Source organism: Phasianus colchicus, chromosome 13, assembly GCF_987193195.1.
Source record: "Phasianus colchicus chromosome 13, bPhaCol1.hap1.1, whole genome shotgun sequence".
Classification (NCBI taxonomy): domain Eukaryota; kingdom Metazoa; phylum Chordata; class Aves; order Galliformes; family Phasianidae; genus Phasianus; species Phasianus colchicus.
The window spans coordinates 3,613,011-3,633,062 of NC_143448.1; the positions used below are offsets into that span (position 1 = coordinate 3,613,011).

At 39.0% G+C, this 20,052-nt stretch overlaps 1 protein-coding gene across 2 annotated transcripts in view; it reads right to left on the minus strand.

Annotated features, from left to right (window-relative positions):
• Positions 1-11,300: 11,300 nt before the first annotated feature.
• NFATC3 (nuclear factor of activated T cells 3) overlaps positions 11,301-20,052 on the minus strand; it is a 60,685-nt gene continuing 51,933 nt past the window's right edge. For both annotated transcript variants that reach the window (XM_031615133.2, XM_031615132.2), the window contains one exon: positions 11,301-14,650. In XM_031615133.2, the coding sequence (XP_031470993.1) occupies positions 14,526-14,650 (125 nt within the window). In that variant the 3' untranslated portion in view covers positions 11,301-14,525. The remainder of the gene's footprint in view (positions 14,651-20,052) is intronic.

Genomic DNA, 20,052 nt, shown 5'->3' on the forward strand with positions numbered 1-20,052 from the left:
ACAGGTTTTTAGTGTTGCTCTTGTGCTTCCCATACCTTGAGACATTTGCTTTTAATGGTCACTTGTAATCAGCACTAAATTTTCTGCTTGGCAGGGAGGAAAGTTAATGTGTTATTTTTGTATGTGTACCTTCCCTTGGAAAACAACTTGGAACACTTCAAATGGATGTAAATGTAGCTTTCAGAAAATGCTGTGTGTGTGTGTGTAGAGCTTCAAAATCTTTACTCTGAGTGTTTTTAAAAGAAAAGTATGTAAAAGTACGGGAGAACAAGATGAAGGGAGCACATTTCCATGCTATGGAGTAGCAAGAGAACTTAACCTTTCTTTGTTACATCAAAAGCTAGTGCTTAGGTCTTACTCTTCCTGCCATGAATGCTTTTCCTAACATTTTCTGTAGTACTTGCTGTTAGGGCTGTGTCTTCCTAAGTCCATCTTTGTGGATGGCAGATACACACAGACTGGCTGTGGGAGAACAGCAGAAGCAAGGTGTAACTGAACTGAGAGAAGAGGTGGGCTGGCTGCAGGTGCTTCCTGGTCTCCAGTCAGGGCATGAGGGGTGAAGTGAGGAAGGGACAGACTGGGTCTCATTGAAGTCTAACATATTTTGCTGCAACTTAATCCAGTGAGTTCCTTAACATGCTCTGAAGCATGGGTCTTATTCTCATTGGGCTTGGTGGGTCTGTCTTCTGTTTAATGAAATGCATCCTTCTACACCATAATTTTACTGTGAAAATCCACTGAAATTACATTTAATGTTAGTTGTAGCAAAAGCACTAATTTTCAAATATCCATTTTGACAATTTTGCTTAGCTTTTTCTTAGTGATATAATCTATGCTTGAGTATAAAGTTGCAAGATCACTTATAATGCTGTAGTATTTACACTTACCACTTATAATTGTGTACCTCTTAAATCCGCCTAAAATGACGAAATGATTCATGGGCATCATGTTGGTAATGCAGCCTGAAAAGCAGGCTGGATGACTATCTGCAGACATCCTGAGCAAGCAGTAAGTGATTAGTTATACCTGGTTACACTCCTCTGAATAATTAGCCACTTTTCTTGCTTGCAAGGGGGGAAAAACTTACAGTAATAGCAGCTTCCATGTGTTCATGGAAATGCAACTTCTGCTTATCTCTGAGCTTAATCTCTTTGTTCAGCTAAAAGTGAGTGAGAAATTACAGCATGGCAATGTTTTCACGAGAGGGCCTAGGTGCTGCTGATGGCATCACACAGTGTCAGTATGCTAACAGTGAGGGGACATTTGGGATGCAGTGACAACAATATTGAGGGTTTTCTTCCTATTCTGGTCACTGGCACCAGGGGATCTCGCAGCTGTTCTGTTTTTAAATATGGCAAGTCTGAGGAATGAGAATGGTGACGTTACAGTGTAGCAACTTGTAATTAAAGTGGACCTAAGGCCTCTCAGTCACTGGGAAGTTCAATTCTATATGTTGTGTCCTTTGAAGCTCTGTAATGACTAGACTAGTTTGACTCATGATACAGAGATTAACATCTGCCTTCTAAGGATTTAGAAAGTACTGTGATTTTTTTTTTTTTTTTTTTTTTTTTCCCCCCGACCTGTTTTGAACAGGAAAAGCAGGTTAGGAATATGCTGAGGACGCTGTCTGCAGACTTAGCAAATACTCTGGGTAGGATGGGATGTGGTGGAGGCTGAGGGCATTACTGCGAAGAGACTCTTTTTGGGATAACTCTGAAGCGGTGAAGATGAGGAGAAAAATACAGCAAAGCACTTAATAGATTCAACTGACTACCTCTGAGCAGGTAGCTCTGGAATGGTTAGCCTCAGCAGCACTGTAGTTCAGTCAAGAAGCTGGACAGACAGGGATGTGGTACAGGACAGAGGTGGCTCTGCTCATGTTGTTGGTCTCATGAGCTGTGGTGACAAGTGATTATAAAATAATGGGCTCTAGATGTTTTGGGACTGTCCAGATAAACCAAGCTGGGGAAAGATTGCTGGGGCTATGATTATGGTTTGTTGGTTGTGTGTCTGTCATTGAGCATAAAAGAAAGTTTAGACTTTAGATACAGAATGGGAAATTGTATTTGAAGTACAAAGAAAGGGCCAAGGAATCACTTTTCTTGTGCCAGCACTGCATTTTTCATAGCTGCATAACAAAGCTTATTTAGCAAGAGGGAACATGTAGTATTTGTATTGAGGTCACTGTAAAAGCACATAAGTTTACTTGAGGTGTAATTATGGAGCTGGTGAAGAACCAGACAGCCTTGGATCTAAGCAGCCTTAAATTTATAACTGTGCCATTTGAGTCAGAAATTCTTTACAAAAGCTGTTACAATTAATGAGTAACTTTTGAATTCTATTTGGCAAGCACAGTAAGTCTCAACAGAAATTCTTATTCCTGTCTATTGTTACTAATTCCAGAAGTGCTGCCTCACATCAGCTATAGGTATAAAACTTATGCAAAATACATGGCAAATATGGTTGCTGTTTAACAGACTGTGCCACTAAAACTCGAACTCTCTGAACTCTTTGTGTAAGAGGACTTGCATTTTTCCCTGAATGCCCTAAACCACTGCCCTCCCCCCACACACTTGAATGTTTTTCTCTATTGTTCAGATTACCCAGGAAAAATAAGACTGTGGTTTATCATTCATTTTTGTTTTTTGCCCACATAAAACATAGGCTGTTTTTGAGCTTTATTAAAAACACTCTGTTCTTAGTCCTCCAAATCAACTGCTGAGCAATGATAGTGAAGAGATGAGCTTTTCAGTAATTTTCTTGCCATAAGCAACAAATGGTGCTTTGCAGATGCGTGTTGTTTAGTGAGCTCTGTGAGTGAGTAGCTGTGCTGTGCAGAAGAGTAACTGCTATGAGAATCTGCTCCTCTGGAAGACGCAATGTTAGAATACCAGTTACTCATTCTTTTCTCTCAGATTCTGCTGGCATCCTCTAGGAATTACATAACGCTTCATACTTGCTGCTCTTCAATCACTTCTATCAAATTTCATAGGTTTACAAGGTGTCTTTCAGAAATGACAAATGCAGTCTAAGTTCTAGAACTTAACATGTTTTATTCCTCACCAATGGTAAGGCTTGCAAATAGCTGACCATGAAGGATGTGGAAGACATCCTGAACTGCTCCTGTCACTGAGGTAGCTTTTCAGTATTAAAAGGAGTAAACAGGTCATTGGCTTGTTTGTTTTGATACGAAAATTGAAGTGACAACTTATACCAGCGATGCTATGCTAAAACTGGTGTGAAGGGAAAGCTTTTGTCCTAGCTTTGATGCCTGTGAGTAGCTCCTCAAACTGTGTTTGCAGAAGTTCTTTGTGGCACAGCCCTGGGCTATGTTTCAGATACAAGGATCTTGCTCTTCTCTGACCTGTTCTTTGTATATCCCGCTTCTGTACAGGGCTCTTATAAACCTGCTTGCTATGCAGAGGTTACTATCATTAACTATTGCATGATTTTCTTCAACCTTTCTCCAAATGGATTGCACAAGGCTAGGCCAGCTTTCTGCTCAAAGCAAGAGGCATCGTGGCCTGGGTTTCCTAGGATATTCCCCAAATCTAAGCTTCATTTGTAAAATGAGCTCAGCTTGTTTTTGTTTTAGAAGTTGGGTGCGTTTGAAGCATCACATTTAGTTCAGAATTACTTTGGTTTACACGCTCATCAAGAGTTTTGTCACGCAGCATCTCACTTGAATACAAACTTGTGATTTTTTCCCTCAATTTCTTGAGGTTTTTCCCCTGCATTAATTGTTCAGGCTTTCATTTACGGGCACACACAACTATTTCTAAAACATGCTTTCTAGGCAAATGCAGTCAATTTCTGGCCAAATGACAAACCACACATGTAATCTTTTGGCTCATATGTATTAAAATATTGAAGATAATGTTCTCTTGATAATTCTTCATGATGGGAAAATGTTCCTCCTTTTCAAACAATGCATTTGCATTTATCTTACTGTAGCATTTGCTGAAAGATTACTAATGTGGAGCTTTATAATTAATCCTTTCTGCGCTGTTGTAAGAGTGATCTAATGGACATTTCTGGGAGGACTGCTGATGGGAAGATATTTATAGAGAGTATCAAGGGATGTCTGACAAACTGAGGTACGTAGTTTGGCTTTTAGATATTTCTAACCAGCTCAGAGCAGAGATGGTGTCAGTGCTGCTGTGTCCGCAGTTTGCTGCTGTGCAGTGTGAGCACACTCTGTGCCTACTGTTCCCAGCCCACCCACCACGTTCTGAGAAGAGTTCAGCTTTTCATATGTTGTAAACACTGCTCCAGCTGTGTGAAACCAGTGGAGTGGCTACAGCAGTTGCTGGAGGGCCAACCGTGGCCAGCCTTAATTATGCAGACTTTAGAGAAAATAATTTAAGCAGTCCCAACACTGAGCAAGCAAAGATTTCCTCTTAACCCTATGATAGCAGGAAATCCTGATCCGGAAGGACAAGGCTGTTTTTGTTTCTGTGTTTCTCTTTCAAAATGGCTTTTCTTCTTAAAAATCCTCACTGACTGCTCAGCTGTACCTGGCTGTGCCTCTGAACCCAGGCCCTTTGGTTGAGTTTCTTGTTCCTTCATAAGGGGGGTTTACTCCATGCAGAACACCGCAGTGCTGTGCTGCAGATGCTCTTTTGTCTCACTTTGAGATCTGCATGTGGTAAATTTTGGGATACCAGGGATCCGCTCTGAAAATTTTAATGCTGCCTTTCAGAAATGCACCTTCATGTGGTCCTTTCCCTGGTTGTGTTTTTTGTCCTGTGAAAACAACCATTTGTGTAATGCAGCTTTTAGGTAGTAGCTGTTCTGGTGGGGAGGTGGGGCAGTTACTTTTTCCTGTGGTTTGGATGGTTCTGTGCTGATGGAGGAACAATCCCAGGAACATTGAATTGTTTATGTATGAATTATTGATTGGTTTTAAATGAATGAAACTGACAAGAGAAGCACATGTTAAAAGTTTCTAGGGTTCATCAGTCACCATCTGTTACTGAAGTGAATGTGGATGGGATGTGAATAAGGCATTAGCTAAACCTGAGTACCTTTCAGTGACAGCAAAAAAAAATAGAGCTGGAAAAGAAGACTGTAGATACAAAATAACAGCAACAGAATGGAGTGAGATAATACAAACAGCTCTACCTGCAGGCAGGAGGCATTACTGTCACTGTAGATCTATGATACAGATAATGTAAGTGCTTGAATAGCCGTGTTCTTCCCCCAGCTTAGTTCATCCCCACACATTTGCTGCCTAATAGCTTGCTTGCTGGGTGCAGGGAGAGCTGGGGACTCGTGGCCAGTGCATCATTTGAACATGTCTAATGCTGGTTCTTGAATTGGGGTTCATAACTGGGAGGATCTGTGTCTCTGGTCCTTTTCCTCTCCTAAATGGAATCTGATATGGATTACTAAGTAGCATAAAGGAGAGGGAAAAAGAGTGATTATCTTTCCATTCAAGCCTTAGATTTCCTTGGGTTTTAGACTGACTTTAAATGCTGAATCTATCTGGAATGGGGAGAGAGATCCTTCATAAAGCTGTGAGCAGTTAAAAGTTTGAGTTACGGGAAAGATAGGTGATGAAACAACTCATGATGGAGATGTGGTATGCTGACAAATACTGAGGCTGTTAAAGTGCCCATCATAACTGATAAGGCTCTAAAATGCTTTATATGCACGACCTGAAATGCCAACCAAATGTCAAGTTCTTGGAATTGAGTAGTACAGTACTTCAGAGATTTCATGTTATCTCTGTGGGATACAGTGGAAAATAGCCTGATGGAATTCAGATGGTGATTGCTTGATACTACTTAAGAGAACAATTTACCTTAGTGTTCTGCACAATTCAGGTAATGATGTCACACCTACTTGAAACTTTTCTGTATTTCAGCTAGCTGTGATATTTCATAATGTCTGACTTCCTATGGTCACTATTAAATACTGCTTTCTGTCTTAGTGGTGGCTGTCTTCTGACAACCACTATGACTTGCATGTTTGTGGGTTTTTTTTGGCATATATTTGGAAAAAAAAAATCATAATGAAAAATGATTTAAATTCAAAATTATAGGACAAACAGTCGAAGATACAGCAGTACTGAACATATGGCAAATCCTAAGACATCTTGTCCATTTTACCAAAGTTTATTCAATATTCTGATGCTCTGCCATGTGAGCTTTGGGGTTCAAGTATGTACCCAGTAACTGACTGCCTCCCATAGAGCCCCCAGTGTGACTGGTAGTTATTTTTGCTTTCTGGCCCAGATTGTCAGCTCTTCCCTGAGCAGCACTGACTGAATGGGAAGCATCTTTTTTTACATGTTTGGTTGAAACTAACAGAAATGGGAACCTGTGTTACGCACTGAAGTGTTCTGAAGACTCAGTTGACAGACACAGTTTGTGCTAGGGCAAGGACTGCCTGGCAGCTATATACAGGTTGCTTTAATTATCCTGAGCTACGTGTGATTTAGACTGTCAATATAGAGCTTAATAATAATGCTCAAAAGCAAAGCTTGCCTTTCTTTTCTTCCTTTTTGATTGAGTACCTTTAGGTTTTACAGCCAGTATTCTCTTCCAAGTCTTTGGGGGTTTATATCAGTTAAATCTTTCTTGCTATCCCCCTGCTTCCACACACTGTGCTTTTCTTGAGGAGGCAGTCTGACCATCCTGCTGGTTTGAATATGCCTCCACATATTGAGTATCAGTTCTTTTACTAAACCATTCCTTTTCTTCTCTGAAGTATTAAATTATCTCCCCTTTCTCTGAAGGATAGCACAGAGCACAGTTTTACGGAGGGCTGTACTCAGTTTGTCTGCACAGTGGAAAACAGCAAGCTACCATCTTACACAGCTCATTACTGGCTCTTGATAGAGACCAGACACTAGCCACCATTTGCAGTAGCAGATTTCCAACCTTTTCCTGTTTATGTACTTCACAGCATTTTCTTTCTTGTAAAAGCAAATCTCCACCAAACTACTTCATTTTGTTTTGTTTAGCTCTATAATTAAGCATAGGTGATTACTGTATTAGCAGCAGCACCAGGAGTCTGGACTTTCCTTTGTTTCAGTTGGAGGCAACACATTTTGATGATGTCGTTTCATTAATATCTTCTGGGAAAGGTTAAAAGGTTATTTTCTATCACTGTGTTTTTTGATGTTCTGTTGTTTTTCTTCAGGAAAAGGTAAAAGATAGTCCAGTCCTTGGTTAACTGGAGGTAGAAGCAGTAATGACTTTACTAGAGCTTGGTACAGAGGGGTGCTAAACAAACTGCAAACCTCCTGATCAGTTCAGTGCAGGCAGGCCGAAGCTCTTTTCCCATGTCCTCTCTACATGTGTGACTTTGTCTTCTGTTCTTGCTCATCTTATGTGGTGGGGGGTCATACTGTGAATGAAGTGCCTCAAAATATACAAAAGGTGAGAAATCATTCCAACTCCATGTGATCCTGGATTTACCTCTTGGCAAATAGGAAGCTAAAGCCCAGTGTGCTATAAACTTCTCACCTTATGCTCAATGTCTGTGCCTTGAGAAATCTCACAAAATGTGATTCAGACATGTGCTTCTGGAGCACTCACACCGCCTTCCCTACACAAAGGGGACTTCAGTTAAATGTTGTGCAGGTTCTGGAGGGGGGAGGGAGGAGAGCTGTATGTAAGTGTAAACTTTTCTTACTCCTGACTTTTTTTAGGAGTAATTAGAACAGATGGCAAAAAGAGGGGATCTCTAAGTTGATTAAATGTTTTACCATCCTCTCCACACCCCATCTGCATTTTGTCTTTATTACTAAAAGAAAAAAGGCAGCAGCAACAAAAATAATTGAAGAAGTCAGTATGCTTGGTTTTATCCATTCGAGTGCCAGCAGTACCAAAGATCTGAAGCTACCTGCCTTTTTAAACAAAGGTGTTTGAGATACACTTTCAGAACAGCTCAGCAAACAAGCTCCATGCATCTCAACAATGTGTTCCTTTTAACTTCACTTCTGAGCATTTTTTTGTGGCGCACAACCACCAGTTTGATCTGATTACTTGAGCCCATCTGCAGCAGAGCCTTGATGTCTGCAAAATGCCATTCTGTGCTGAGTGAGCTCATGTGGATTTTGGATGAAGGAAATAGTTGTAAAGTTACAATGTATCTTACAAGCCGAGTGGGAAGATGTGTAATTTCCTTTTCCATTTTTACTTTTTTGTTTATGAAAGACTTAGCCCCTATTTAAATATTTAATGTTATCCAGTATTGTACTGTATTTAGACTGCGATCCTCCAACCAAAAGCAAATAATAGAATTCCATTTAATCGAACCAGCCTGAAAGCTGTTTGAACTGCTAAGGGTTCATGTACTGTTTAGAGAGGGGGAGAAATACAGAGCATAGTGCAATACACTGCAAGTGATACATAACAGTGAAGGCACAGTCTCTGCAGGGGGGATCAAAAAGAAAGGGTAAAAATGACACAAAAATTGAACAATAAATATTAGAACATGCTCTGCTTGGCCAGTGATACATTTAACTCTTGCCTTTCTAAGGGATATTTTGTACAACTTAAATATCTAGAAAGTATCACAAAGATGTTTGTGAAGGGTTTTTCTGTTCTCTGATAGAAGGCAGAAGTTGAGGTTACCTTTTGTAGCAGTGGAAGACTGCAATTGAAGACAGACCTGCTCAGTAACCAAAATCTTTTTTTGTATGTGTGCTCTGTATTCTTTCTAGCTAAGGAAATGTCATTGCTCTTCAGTATCATTTTAGCAGCTGGATTATTTCCAGAGGGGTTAGGCTCAGTCAGTCAGCATTTTAGAGTCCCTGTGAAACTGTGCTCCCAGCCACCAAATGCACATCTATGTCTCCAAACCACCGTCATTCAGCCCAGCACTTGGCTGGTGTTAGATTGTTCATTACCTTCATTGTTTGTGCAACTTTTCCATTATAACCGCTGTCAGTGTTGAAGTCAGATGGCAATGATGACATTCTTGTCACAACTTTCCTCTCCTCCCCCCCATACTTAGAAGAAAATATCCCATAGTAGCACTTAATTCAGTTTCAGAGTTGCCTTATTTGTCCTATTGGTTTGATGACTCACGCTCCTTATCCAGCTACTGTGACACAGCCAAGCAAATGGCACAGGGTGAGCAACCAGTGTGCCAGAGACGCTGCCGTAAAGCATGTTGAGAACATGTTGAAATAATGGCAGTAAACCAGAGATCTGCAGATCTGCTGCGAGCTACAATTGCTTCAGATTTGTAAATGGTTGTGCTTTTGTGATACTTTTTTTTTTTTTTTTTTTTAATGTCAAACTCTAAAACATAATTCAATCACAGAAAAGCAGTGTTCTGGAGCAGGCTGCACAGTGGCTTTGAGGGCACTTATTCAAGTGTCAAAAGACAGGAAAAATCTGTTCTTATGTGTCACACTCAGAATTTCCTACTTGAAGTGACATACTTCTAAAAGTATGAGAAAGACAGAGTATGGAGAAAGGCCTCTCTTTCTGCAATGATTGAAGTGGTCAGGACTAAATTATCCTAAGTCAGACAACAACAGAAGAAAGGTGTAGTTCACTTAAATGAGATTTTGCCTTTTTTTTTTTTTTTTTTTTTTTTTTTAGTATGTATAATGCTTCTGTTGTACTGCTCCTTCAGGATACATCTTCAGTGAGAGCTGAAAAGATCAGTAGTTAATGTGGCTTGCTAAAAGGACAGGCAACTTGGTGTGGCTTCTTGGTGTGGTTAAGCTTTCCTATGTGCTATGCATTTCCTTGTGATAAGAAAAATTCTGATTTCAATCCTCAACTAACTCATTACAGTGGAGTTAAATACCACTGTATGCTTTCAGTGTGAATTGGGCAGGGAGAGACAGCAGAGATAAGGTCAGAAGCCTGGAAACAAGTAGACAAGCAGATAAAACATGCTGTGGAATGCTGTAAAGGAAATAGTAGCTACATTAAATTAATTGAGATTTCTGCCATCGCTTCATCTTGTGTTTGGGTCCCAAACATTCTGATTGTTCTTCTAAAAGGACTGACCTTAACAGGGTGCTTCTTCTGCTTGCTTGATATGACAAAGTAATGTTCTGCAAATTATTAGTGATGTTTTCATGACACCTGGAATAATGTCCCAATACCTTTGCTCTGAAATACAACAGATACGGTGTCAACACGGACACTCCAGGTTAGCCATGCTTGGTTTTACATGCCCTGGCTTGAATGCATTTCCTATCATCTTTCAGACGCTATCAATCAGTGAATCAGCCTTCAGCTTATTAGCATCTGAAAGAAGATTTGAACTGGCAGGAAAGTATATACAATCAATCCATGGGTTACTGCTAGTGTTGGTGTATGCTAATTATATGCTAAGTGATCATACTAAAACAATGGGGAGCTTTCAAAAACCATGTCCTATATTTAGTAAAACTCAGATATAGTTACTCTGCCTTCAGCAACTGACACAGTGGCCACCGCTCTCTGTTATACTTGCAGATTAAAGTCCATTGGCAAACATGATCAGTTAGGATGTGCACTGTAAATAAGAGGCTAATCCTAAACTGGTCTGTGTTCTCACCGTGCAATGCAAGCAATGGCTGCGTGACTCCATTCCTCATCTCTCCTGGGCAGGTGTGCATTGTAACCAAAGGCCATAGCTTTTGCTTCAGAGTTGGAACTGGAACACTTGCATACTTCAGTACACTTAGATACACAAGTGGGATTCCACAGATAAATGTAAGACACTGCAGCCAAACTGCAAGGGATACTAAATAACTAAATCTTTTCAGTGGCACTAATATCACTGGGGTGGGCTGTAGATCTTAAGGCATTTCCACCAGTACTGCTTGATTAGCCAAGCTCCGATTAAAAGAAAATATATAAAATAAGGCAGTCTGTAGGAATTTTACATCTATTTCTGAAACAATTTATCACACCTTTGATTATCCCCCTTTTTCAACAATGAAGATTTTATGATCATTTTATGATGCCCGAACAGCAGTTTCTGGAGTAATTTCTAAAAATAATCTTACATCAGCAGAGTGGAAACCACCAACTTTGCAAATTGGAAGTCACTAGTTATTGTGGAAACTGCTTCTGTCAGGGCTGCTGGTCACTTGCTGAATATGTATAGGTTTGCTGCTGCTGGGCCTAAGCTGAGCCCCGCTGGTTCAAAATCACCACTCTTCGCAGAGAAATACAAAATGTTCTTCACTTCATCTGTCATGTCTGAGCACAATGTTACCACTGCAGTGCAAGTAGGGAGCTCTCCCCACTCTGCAGTCAGGGCTGCATTATGAATGAATGACACCACATTTGCATTCTTTTATTTATTTCAACACTATGATTTAGGAGCCTAAATGCAAGTTCTTCCCTTTTATTTCAGCAAGTAGCACTGCAATCATAACTTACAAAAATGTTTAAAATACAAAATGTACATGAAATTACAATACAAGGCTCTGTAAACATCTAGAACTTAATCTTTATTGTCCCATATTTTTAAATATAAAACTTCAATTTGAATGATTTCCGAACCTCAAGGAATGACAACCATTCTGAGTATCAAAAATAGAGTTTCAAAGCTCTGTTTGTATCAGGACAAAACAGTCATGTTCTTTTCATTCTTTGGTTTAAAAAGGATGGCAGTTCCACTGACAAGCTGAAAGTTTCATTACAGAAACAGAGACGGCTAGTTTATGGTAATTCCAAACATAAAACTCCCTGCCCCTTTGCTTAAAATATTATCCCTTTTTTTTTTTTTAAATTTTTTTTTTTTTTACTGTTGATCTCTTTTGGCCCTTCTTATAGAAAAGCTACCTCATCTTTAAGGCTTTCCTTCAGGATAATCTAAATTAGAAGTTTTGGAAGAGGACTCAGGAAGGAGAAAAGACTTAAGGGCAAGAAAGTGGATGCCAACAAAACATCAATAGTTGCCAGGTTCTGCTGTTTAATTAAATTTGCATAGTCCAATAGAGATTGTGTGCTTTTTATATCACTAAAATTATACAAGATAAACACCTACGTTATCACACAAGCTAAAATAAAATTAAGACCCTTGTATTGAAGCTTTTACAAGGCAAATACAAAACTGCTTTAGTATCCAAAGCTATATATATATTTTTTTTCATTTCATTTTTAAATAGGAAAGCATCTATGTCTACAGGCATCAAGGTATTTAAAGGCATCAGAAAATTTAGTGCATAGCAACTCTGTATTGTATGGGCTCCTATATTTTAGGTACAGTATGAATTCCAGCTACTTACTTGGAGAACTTGCAAGGAGAATCTGTACCAGTAGGATAAAGGAGTATAAATCCCATACAGTATGAAAGCTTTTAAGTTAGAATTTTCCTACAAACAATGCTTAATGCAAAAGACCCAATAAATGATTGAAAACTGGAAACATGCCTTGCCACCAGCACACAGTCTGAAGACAATTGCATAGCTTACCGTGGGGGTTTTTTGGTGTCTTTTCAATGTCAAAAACGTAAGTAGATGTATTTCTGAGCGTATCACCCTTATCTATGATCACAAATGAGTAGAGGACAGAGTAAAAGCACCATCACTAAGGGACAAGTGTAATATCACACCTTTCAGATTACAGCCCCGCCAATCTTTTACTTCAGTTCTTAAGATTTGCATCACTGAATAGTACATTCACTAGAAGGATGCTTAGATTCCCAGCATACGTGCCGTGCCCCTGCATTCTGTTGTTTGAAGTAACTATGAAACACCACCATAGTAGCTTTAGGCTGGACTCTAAAAGGAGGGCACTGACAAGAGTTGCAGCTTCACCTCCTCAGTGTATGGTCTTCTAAAAAGGTACATGATTCAGCTATTAGTAAGATGTGATTGTAGCTACTTTAATGCTAGAACTTGCATGCTGACTTAAATGTAGATGTAATGCTTTGCCTGCAAAAGGCTGAATGAAGTCTTCTGTATACTTTTCTAGCAAAATGCAACACTGGGAATCTGAATTTACTCTTATGGGTATGGATGTTGCAGTTTGGTAATAGGGTTGACTTAAAGACTTACATTTTACTGTAATTTTTTGAGAGCCTATGAAAATCTAGAGAACAGAGATGCATCCTCCACGTGTGATTAGCTGATAAAATGTCCACTGAGCATCTGGGATTCAGTATATTTCTCATCTTATTTGGCTGTGATTGTTGTACCCTGTATTTTCCATATCAGAAAGCTTTGTAAACGACCATTTCTTGAGGGGGAGGGAACATTTGTGGCCTAAGAAGGCAGTTTCAGATCCTCTCCTAGGTTCCTAATCATAGAGGCCCGAGATTTTTAGTAATTATGTAAACAGTTGTTTCAGATGTATCAGATAATGTAGGTGAGGGAAACATATCCTTTAAGTGCAGCACCGTTTACTGCTGCCATGAGTCTGGTGCATTTCTTTGGTAGCTTATGCTTTACACATCTACGATTCAACGCGGGCAAGTTACACTACTTACTCACTAGCTCACAGTAAATTACTTTTTTGCAGACTGAGTTTATAAACAGTTTAAGGAGCTGTATTATCTCCTTAGGACTTCAAAGTGGCATGGTGAGGCATACAGCACATAAAAGATAAAGATGTGGTCAAAGGATTTATTGCATGGAAAACTCGAATGCCACTGAATTGGTGACTTGAAAAACGTATTCTGCAGGGTTACCAGGAACACTTGGATCCTCAGCAAATATTTAAATTTCCCCTGTTATCTAACATGGCTTTGATGTTGCTGTTCTTTAATCTAAAATCCTACTTCTCAAATTCGATTACAAATGTATCTTCCTAAGAAAAACCTATTTCAAGGAGCCTGTGCTAATAAAGTACAGGAAAATTATCCACAAAGTTATAAAAGTTAAATTTTGGAATGTCATTTCTATCCCAACACTTTCATGATGGAATGGTCTTTTTGCAGCCTATCAAGTAACATTTTCAGTTTATAAACAAGTGCAGATCTACATTTGGCTTTGCTTCCTATGATTCTAAGAAAGAAAACACTACAGTATTTGTATACACAATGGCTTCCATGGCATTGGCTTCAGATGACAGGTATGATCTGCCACTGGAAGATCATAATAAAAATAAAATTAAACAATATAAGCTTAAAGGCTTTCCAAAATGACCAAAAGGTGTTAACAAATCATCAGTTCAGTTACAAACTACGCTATCTCTAAGGGAAAGCAGCACACTGAAGATGTGTATTAAATCTTTTTCCACATTCAGTTCTGTGAATATTGCAAGAGCAAACTAACATCTCCACACATTTGAAGCACTTATAATATAAAAGTATTCTATTTCAATGCAAAAAGCAAAGCTTATTTGTATCTTTAAAACAGTTAAAAGTATCTGGCGCAGATTGCGTGTCCATTTTAAGAAGTCTCTTTACAGCATCCGATGAACTATAATTATAAATGCTCTGTCTCTACATCAAAAATGTAACCCACTAAAAGGGCTTTGCAAGGATCCACTGTTCCAGTTCATAAAGGCCACAGAGTTGGAAGCACAGGAAGTCTAAAGAGGAAGAGGACGAAGAGTATTCAGAGAGACTGTGAAGTTTTCATGTATGTTTAGCTGTAAGCTTATCTGTTACTGGATTCCATCAGATATTCTTGTCTCCAAAGATCCAGGGCACGTACATGGAGACTGGGTGGCCACTGTTGTTCCATGTGACACTGAGATCTGTGACATATCTCTTCCTATGATCTCATTTACTAAAAAAAGAAAAGAAAAAAGGCTGTTTTTATGCTTTTCAAAACGCAACCCATCTCTTTTAAAAAGGAGTACTGCAGTACTAAGCCGTGACGCAGTAAGTTAACAGAATGAATTAGGGCACTAACTTCAGTAACAGTTAAACAGGAATGTAATCCATGTCAGAGCATCTCTATAACACTTGCAGAAAACAAGCAAATACATAGTCATGAAAACCACGTCAATAAAAGGCACAGTACAGGTCAGTTTAATACAGGTTTCTTAGAACTTTGTTCAGGAGAGTTACAGGTACAATTACCAACCCCAGGCTCTCTAAAGCTACTTACAGAACTTCCTCAGAACTTGGATGCTGTTAATGTGTTATTATTTTTTTTTAACTACATACTTATTTAATTGGCCAGTTTTTCTACAGTGAAGGATTAATACTGACTAATATGCATGTCAATTCGGTTTGGGTGTCACAGCAGGTGTAGAATCTCTCTCACTCTGTAAGACATAGAATACACCAAATTACAGTAATAGGAGGAATGCCTCTGCTATGAATTTGTTTGGATCTTCTATATGTAAGCATACATATAATATCATCCTTCTGTTGAATAATGACCATTCCTAGTGTAAGAGGACATGATTTTTGTACCTAGAAGTATTATGCTCCATCAGTTTCTGTCAGGGCACTTGTTGGCTTGCTCTAAGGGACCCCAACAGCTATTACCTACTGCATGCTGCTGAACCGATGTGTTGCACAAATCAAGTACTGCAAATATTCAGCTAATAATGTTCAGTTAAAATGTTGATGAGTGGTACAACAACAAGCAACGTAGCTAAATCCTCATCTTTTGAAATTATTAGACTTCAAGTTACTTCAGGTTTTAGTGTATCTTATATGTAGTGTGTATGTGTATATATGGTAGGCAGCATCAGCACAAAGTGGTCTATACTGTTAGAACACCTTGTAGCTCCCATAGTGTTTACAAACTGAATAACACGTGGCCATCTGACATTCAACTTTCTGGAAATGACATTACATCATGAGAACAAGAACTGTTCATGTGGTGTGTTATTTGCCAAGTTTCTGCACAGTTCATTATGTAAAGTATTAAAGTTATCAGTTAGTTTGTAGTAGTTGTTATTTTTTAAACAATCGATTTCTATACTAACTTTTCTTTTTAAATCTACATGTGGTAGCTCTGTCATGCTTTGTATCTTGGTATTAGAGAACTTTTTTGGCAGTTTTTAGCTTGATGTCAAGACAGGTTTGTCTGTAAGGAACAAAGGGATAAAGGGAAGTCTGCAAACACCAAAGTGTTTAGGGTGATTTCAATTACGTACATATGATGTAAAAATGCTTCAGAGACAGCTCAGAGTGCAGAAGGCAGCAGCAAAAGTCAAAGCATGCTGACCTCCTGCAGCACAGCAGCCCGGCTGCCAGGTTTGAGGCAACCAGGTGAGGCTGTTCTGGGAGTCACACACTGATGGGCTGAGGCACATGGCTGCTGCCATGCTGGCTGTGCCCAGCATGCTTTTAAATAGCAGAAGGTTGAATGGGGATGGTGGGGAGTCCCTGTCCAGCATGCTGGCTATCCGACTGAAGAGTGGGCATTTAAATCAGGAAAGCAGGTTTCCTAGAGGAGGCTGGTTTTTAGAAGCCTTTTTTTTTTAACCAACAAAAAACAAAAACAACAACAAAACCCTATCACTGTGTGGAAGTCATATTGAGTTAGGTAGCTTGGAAGTCCTTTGGAATAGCTCTCTGAAGATATGTACAACTCAGGGCAGTAAATGATGAGATACTCAGCTACATCTACATGGCATTATCACAGAATGGACTGGGTTGGAAGGGACCTATAAAATAATCTAATTCCAACCTCCTTGCTGTAGGCAGGGACACCTCCCACTAGACCAGATTGATCAAAGACCCTTCCAGACTGGCCTTGAAAGCCTTTGTGGAGGAGGTGTTCACAACTTCTCTGGGCAACCTGGTCCAGTGTCTCACCACCCTCACTGTACAGAATATCTTCTTGATATCTAGTCTAAATCTACGCTCTCCCAGTTTAAAGCCATTTCTATCATCCCTTATAGAAAGTTCTTCCCTAGCTTTCCTGTAGGCAATCAATTGTCTAACTGTGCAGTAATATAAGTTAAGACAGTTTAAAAGGTAAATCATGTAATTAATAAGAAGAGCTGAAGCCTGTGCAGAAACTTACAGAACTGAAGGTAAAAATCACATGGTTTGCCTTCTGTGTTAATTTTTGAGAAAATACTTAAGACTAAATTAGTAATCCAGAAGTTAGTATTCAAATGCATGACACATTGCCCTCCTCCACAGAGAATCAATATTACCACAGAACAATTATTTGTCTGTGTCTAAAACATTTAAATTCATGAGTGTAAATGCAGATTTTCTATAAAGCTGGCTAGTAAAACTGAAGTTCTTATGTGACAAAGTGGAATAGGAAGTCTATTTTGTCAGTCCAGAGAGAGGCCAGAGCTGATGACGGTTTATTTATTTACTTTAAACACGTACTTATTTAATAATAATAATAATAATAATAATTTTATTTATTTTAATTAATAATTATTATTAATAATAATTTAAACACTTATTTTTAATAATGTTTCCTTTCTTCCTTCAACAAAAGTTTCCTGGGGAAGGCTGTGAAGCTCTCAGGATTCAGCAGTAGTGCTCTCAAGGATGTTTTTAAGTTCTGTGGTCTGTCTGCCATGTTCAAGTATGGTGTGTAGCTTACAGTTCTGTTGTCCTTTTGAGGAGGCCCAGTCTCATGAGAGTTAAGATGGGGAATAGGACTTTGCCTCTCAGTTTAACTACCCTTTCCCCCCCCTAGTAAAACTCTCCCTGTTTGTTTCATGCCTGGTGATCCGACTGCTAGTCCCAGACCTCTACTCACTAGAGATGAGGAATTAGAAATATTTTACATACAAATGATCACAGAAATTCAGCTAATATTTAGTACTCTTGTGTTTGCTAACAATCTACATTGCTGTCTTGGAATATTGACTGGATCAGATTTAAAACAAACAAACAGAGCAGTGGCACACACTATAATTCACACTGAAAAGTGGCAGATTCTCCCACTACCGAAGTGATAACTGTGTTCTAGTAACTCAATTGTCAAATATAGCATGGCTCAAAATGCACTGCATTTTGGTCCCTGCACTGGGACAGCTGATAAAAGCTATTGCTCCAGCTGTGAGCTGCATGAACAGCCAGGCCATTCACGAAGATGTGCTAAACTGCTGCAATTTGCAATCCAGGGTTTTTAAATAAACTAAAATTAGGTAGTATGGCTCAGACATTTGTGCAATGACACAAAGCTAGGGGAAGTAATCCTTACAGCTGTTCCCATACAGATGTGTCCTGTGTGCTGTACTGATGAATTTCTTAGAAGAAATTCTCACCTTTGAAAATTATCTGCATTAAGCTGATTTGAGCAGAATGGAGCTCTTTTGTTACGAAACAAAAGAATATCATAAGAGAAAGTGCTTTTTAAGAACAGGTTGTGGTTTTGGGTGAATTTTTAGAACAATATTGAAGAAATTACAGTAACAAGCTCTTAAAAGAGATAAGCCAGTCCTTTTACATATTTGCAAGGTCTATCTTCCATTTCTTTTGTCAGTTCTACAACATCACTTTATGTTCCAGACCCATAATTTGTCAGTCATCTTGCACACCTCCACCATCTTACTAAAGATTTCTTATTGGTATTACAACACACTTAGATGTAAACCTTGAGACAGGTGTCTTCAGTGCTATGATCAGAAGTGTAATCATCCTCTTTTTAGATACAATGTAAACCAAAAATTGACATCTGCCTAAATTGTTTTAACTGCAGTTCCCAATTTCTGTGAGTGCTGAGAGACAAATGTTTCATATAGGAATGCAGTAAATCATTCCTAGACCCTAAAGGCCCTTCTGCTAATAATGCAAGCAACCTCCTTTCCCTTGCAGGACTTTCCCTTGCAGGAAGCTGGTAATCTGGGATTGGTGTCCATACTTTCTGTAGGACAAGACAGTCTCTGTAACAAGCAGTTGCCAAGCATTTCAGGTTTTCATAGGCCAAAAATACTTCTGTGCAGGACTATCAGGAAACCATTTCAGATTAAGAACTATTGATAGTAAGGGCAATAGTAAAGACCAAGGGAAAAGCAGGAAAAAACACTGATGTGTCCCCACAGTATTCACCAGGGTCCAAAATGTGTCTGTCCTAGGGAATTCCAGAGACAATATACTTTTTTGTGCTTAACAATTCTATTTGCATTTTTCTCTCAGTGGTCTTCTGGATCCGTGCAAAATTCTGATATGCACAACATTCTGAAACACCTCCCTTCTGAAGCTTAACTACATATAGCCATAAGAACTGTAATTATTAGCACTGAACTTGCTATGTGATTTTTCTACTTAGTGTGAACGCTTCTGTCATTTGTTTTCCCAAGATGATGTTTTGTGTTACCCTTTCCATGCCACCCATTCATTTTATCATTTTTCTATGCTTTTCCCTCATTCATTCTGCTGGCCAGAGAGCCAGGCCGATTCAATGCAACTTCTGCTCTGTATCTTCGAGTGGGCTAGCTCATCTTTGCTGAAACACTCCCAACAACTGTATGCATCTAATTCTTTTGTGACACCAGGGAGGACAGTCGGGGACAAGATGTAGGCACACAATTTATGTGTTAGCGTATTTTTCTCTGCTCATTTCATACTCATTCTTAGCATTTATCATCCTTATAATAGAACTGTGAATCTTTTCATAGAAGTGTCCACTTTGAATTTAAGGCTGCTTTATATCAAAATAGTGACAAGACCTCTGTCTGTATGGAATCAGGGCAGTTTTGCTTTTTCACCTCTTCCCACTCTCACTACCATAATTTCCAATCCTTTTAGTAATTCAGAGTTCAGTAGTGTAATTCTAAAGCTATTCTCTTCCAGATTTAAAGCTGGAAGCAGGATCCATAAGCATCCATCCCACATATGTGACACTAGGCATTCCTTAAGATACAGACCATTCTTCTGACATTCATGTGTAAATATTAGTTTCCATTACAGCATTAGTATTTCAGTGATTTTTCCTTCTTAGACTGAGTACCTGAAATATCAATTATTCAACTTTAAAAATGCCATTTTTCCCAACCATATTTCTCAGATGCTACAGCATGTGTGCATAAAGCATGTTTCTCTCTGCATGTGGTTTTCTGTGTGTGTGTCTTTTTAAAAAGTAACCTTAATGTCAACTGCAGGCTTTGCCAATCTCTGTCTTAAAATTTACTGGACAAGACAGGTATGCATTGGTTCTTTGGTTTGCTTTTATTATTACGCTGACTCTGTCACTCATTCAACAGAACCTACTAGATTCTGAGTTGTGCTGGTTGCAGTCTAGTGTAGCTCTAC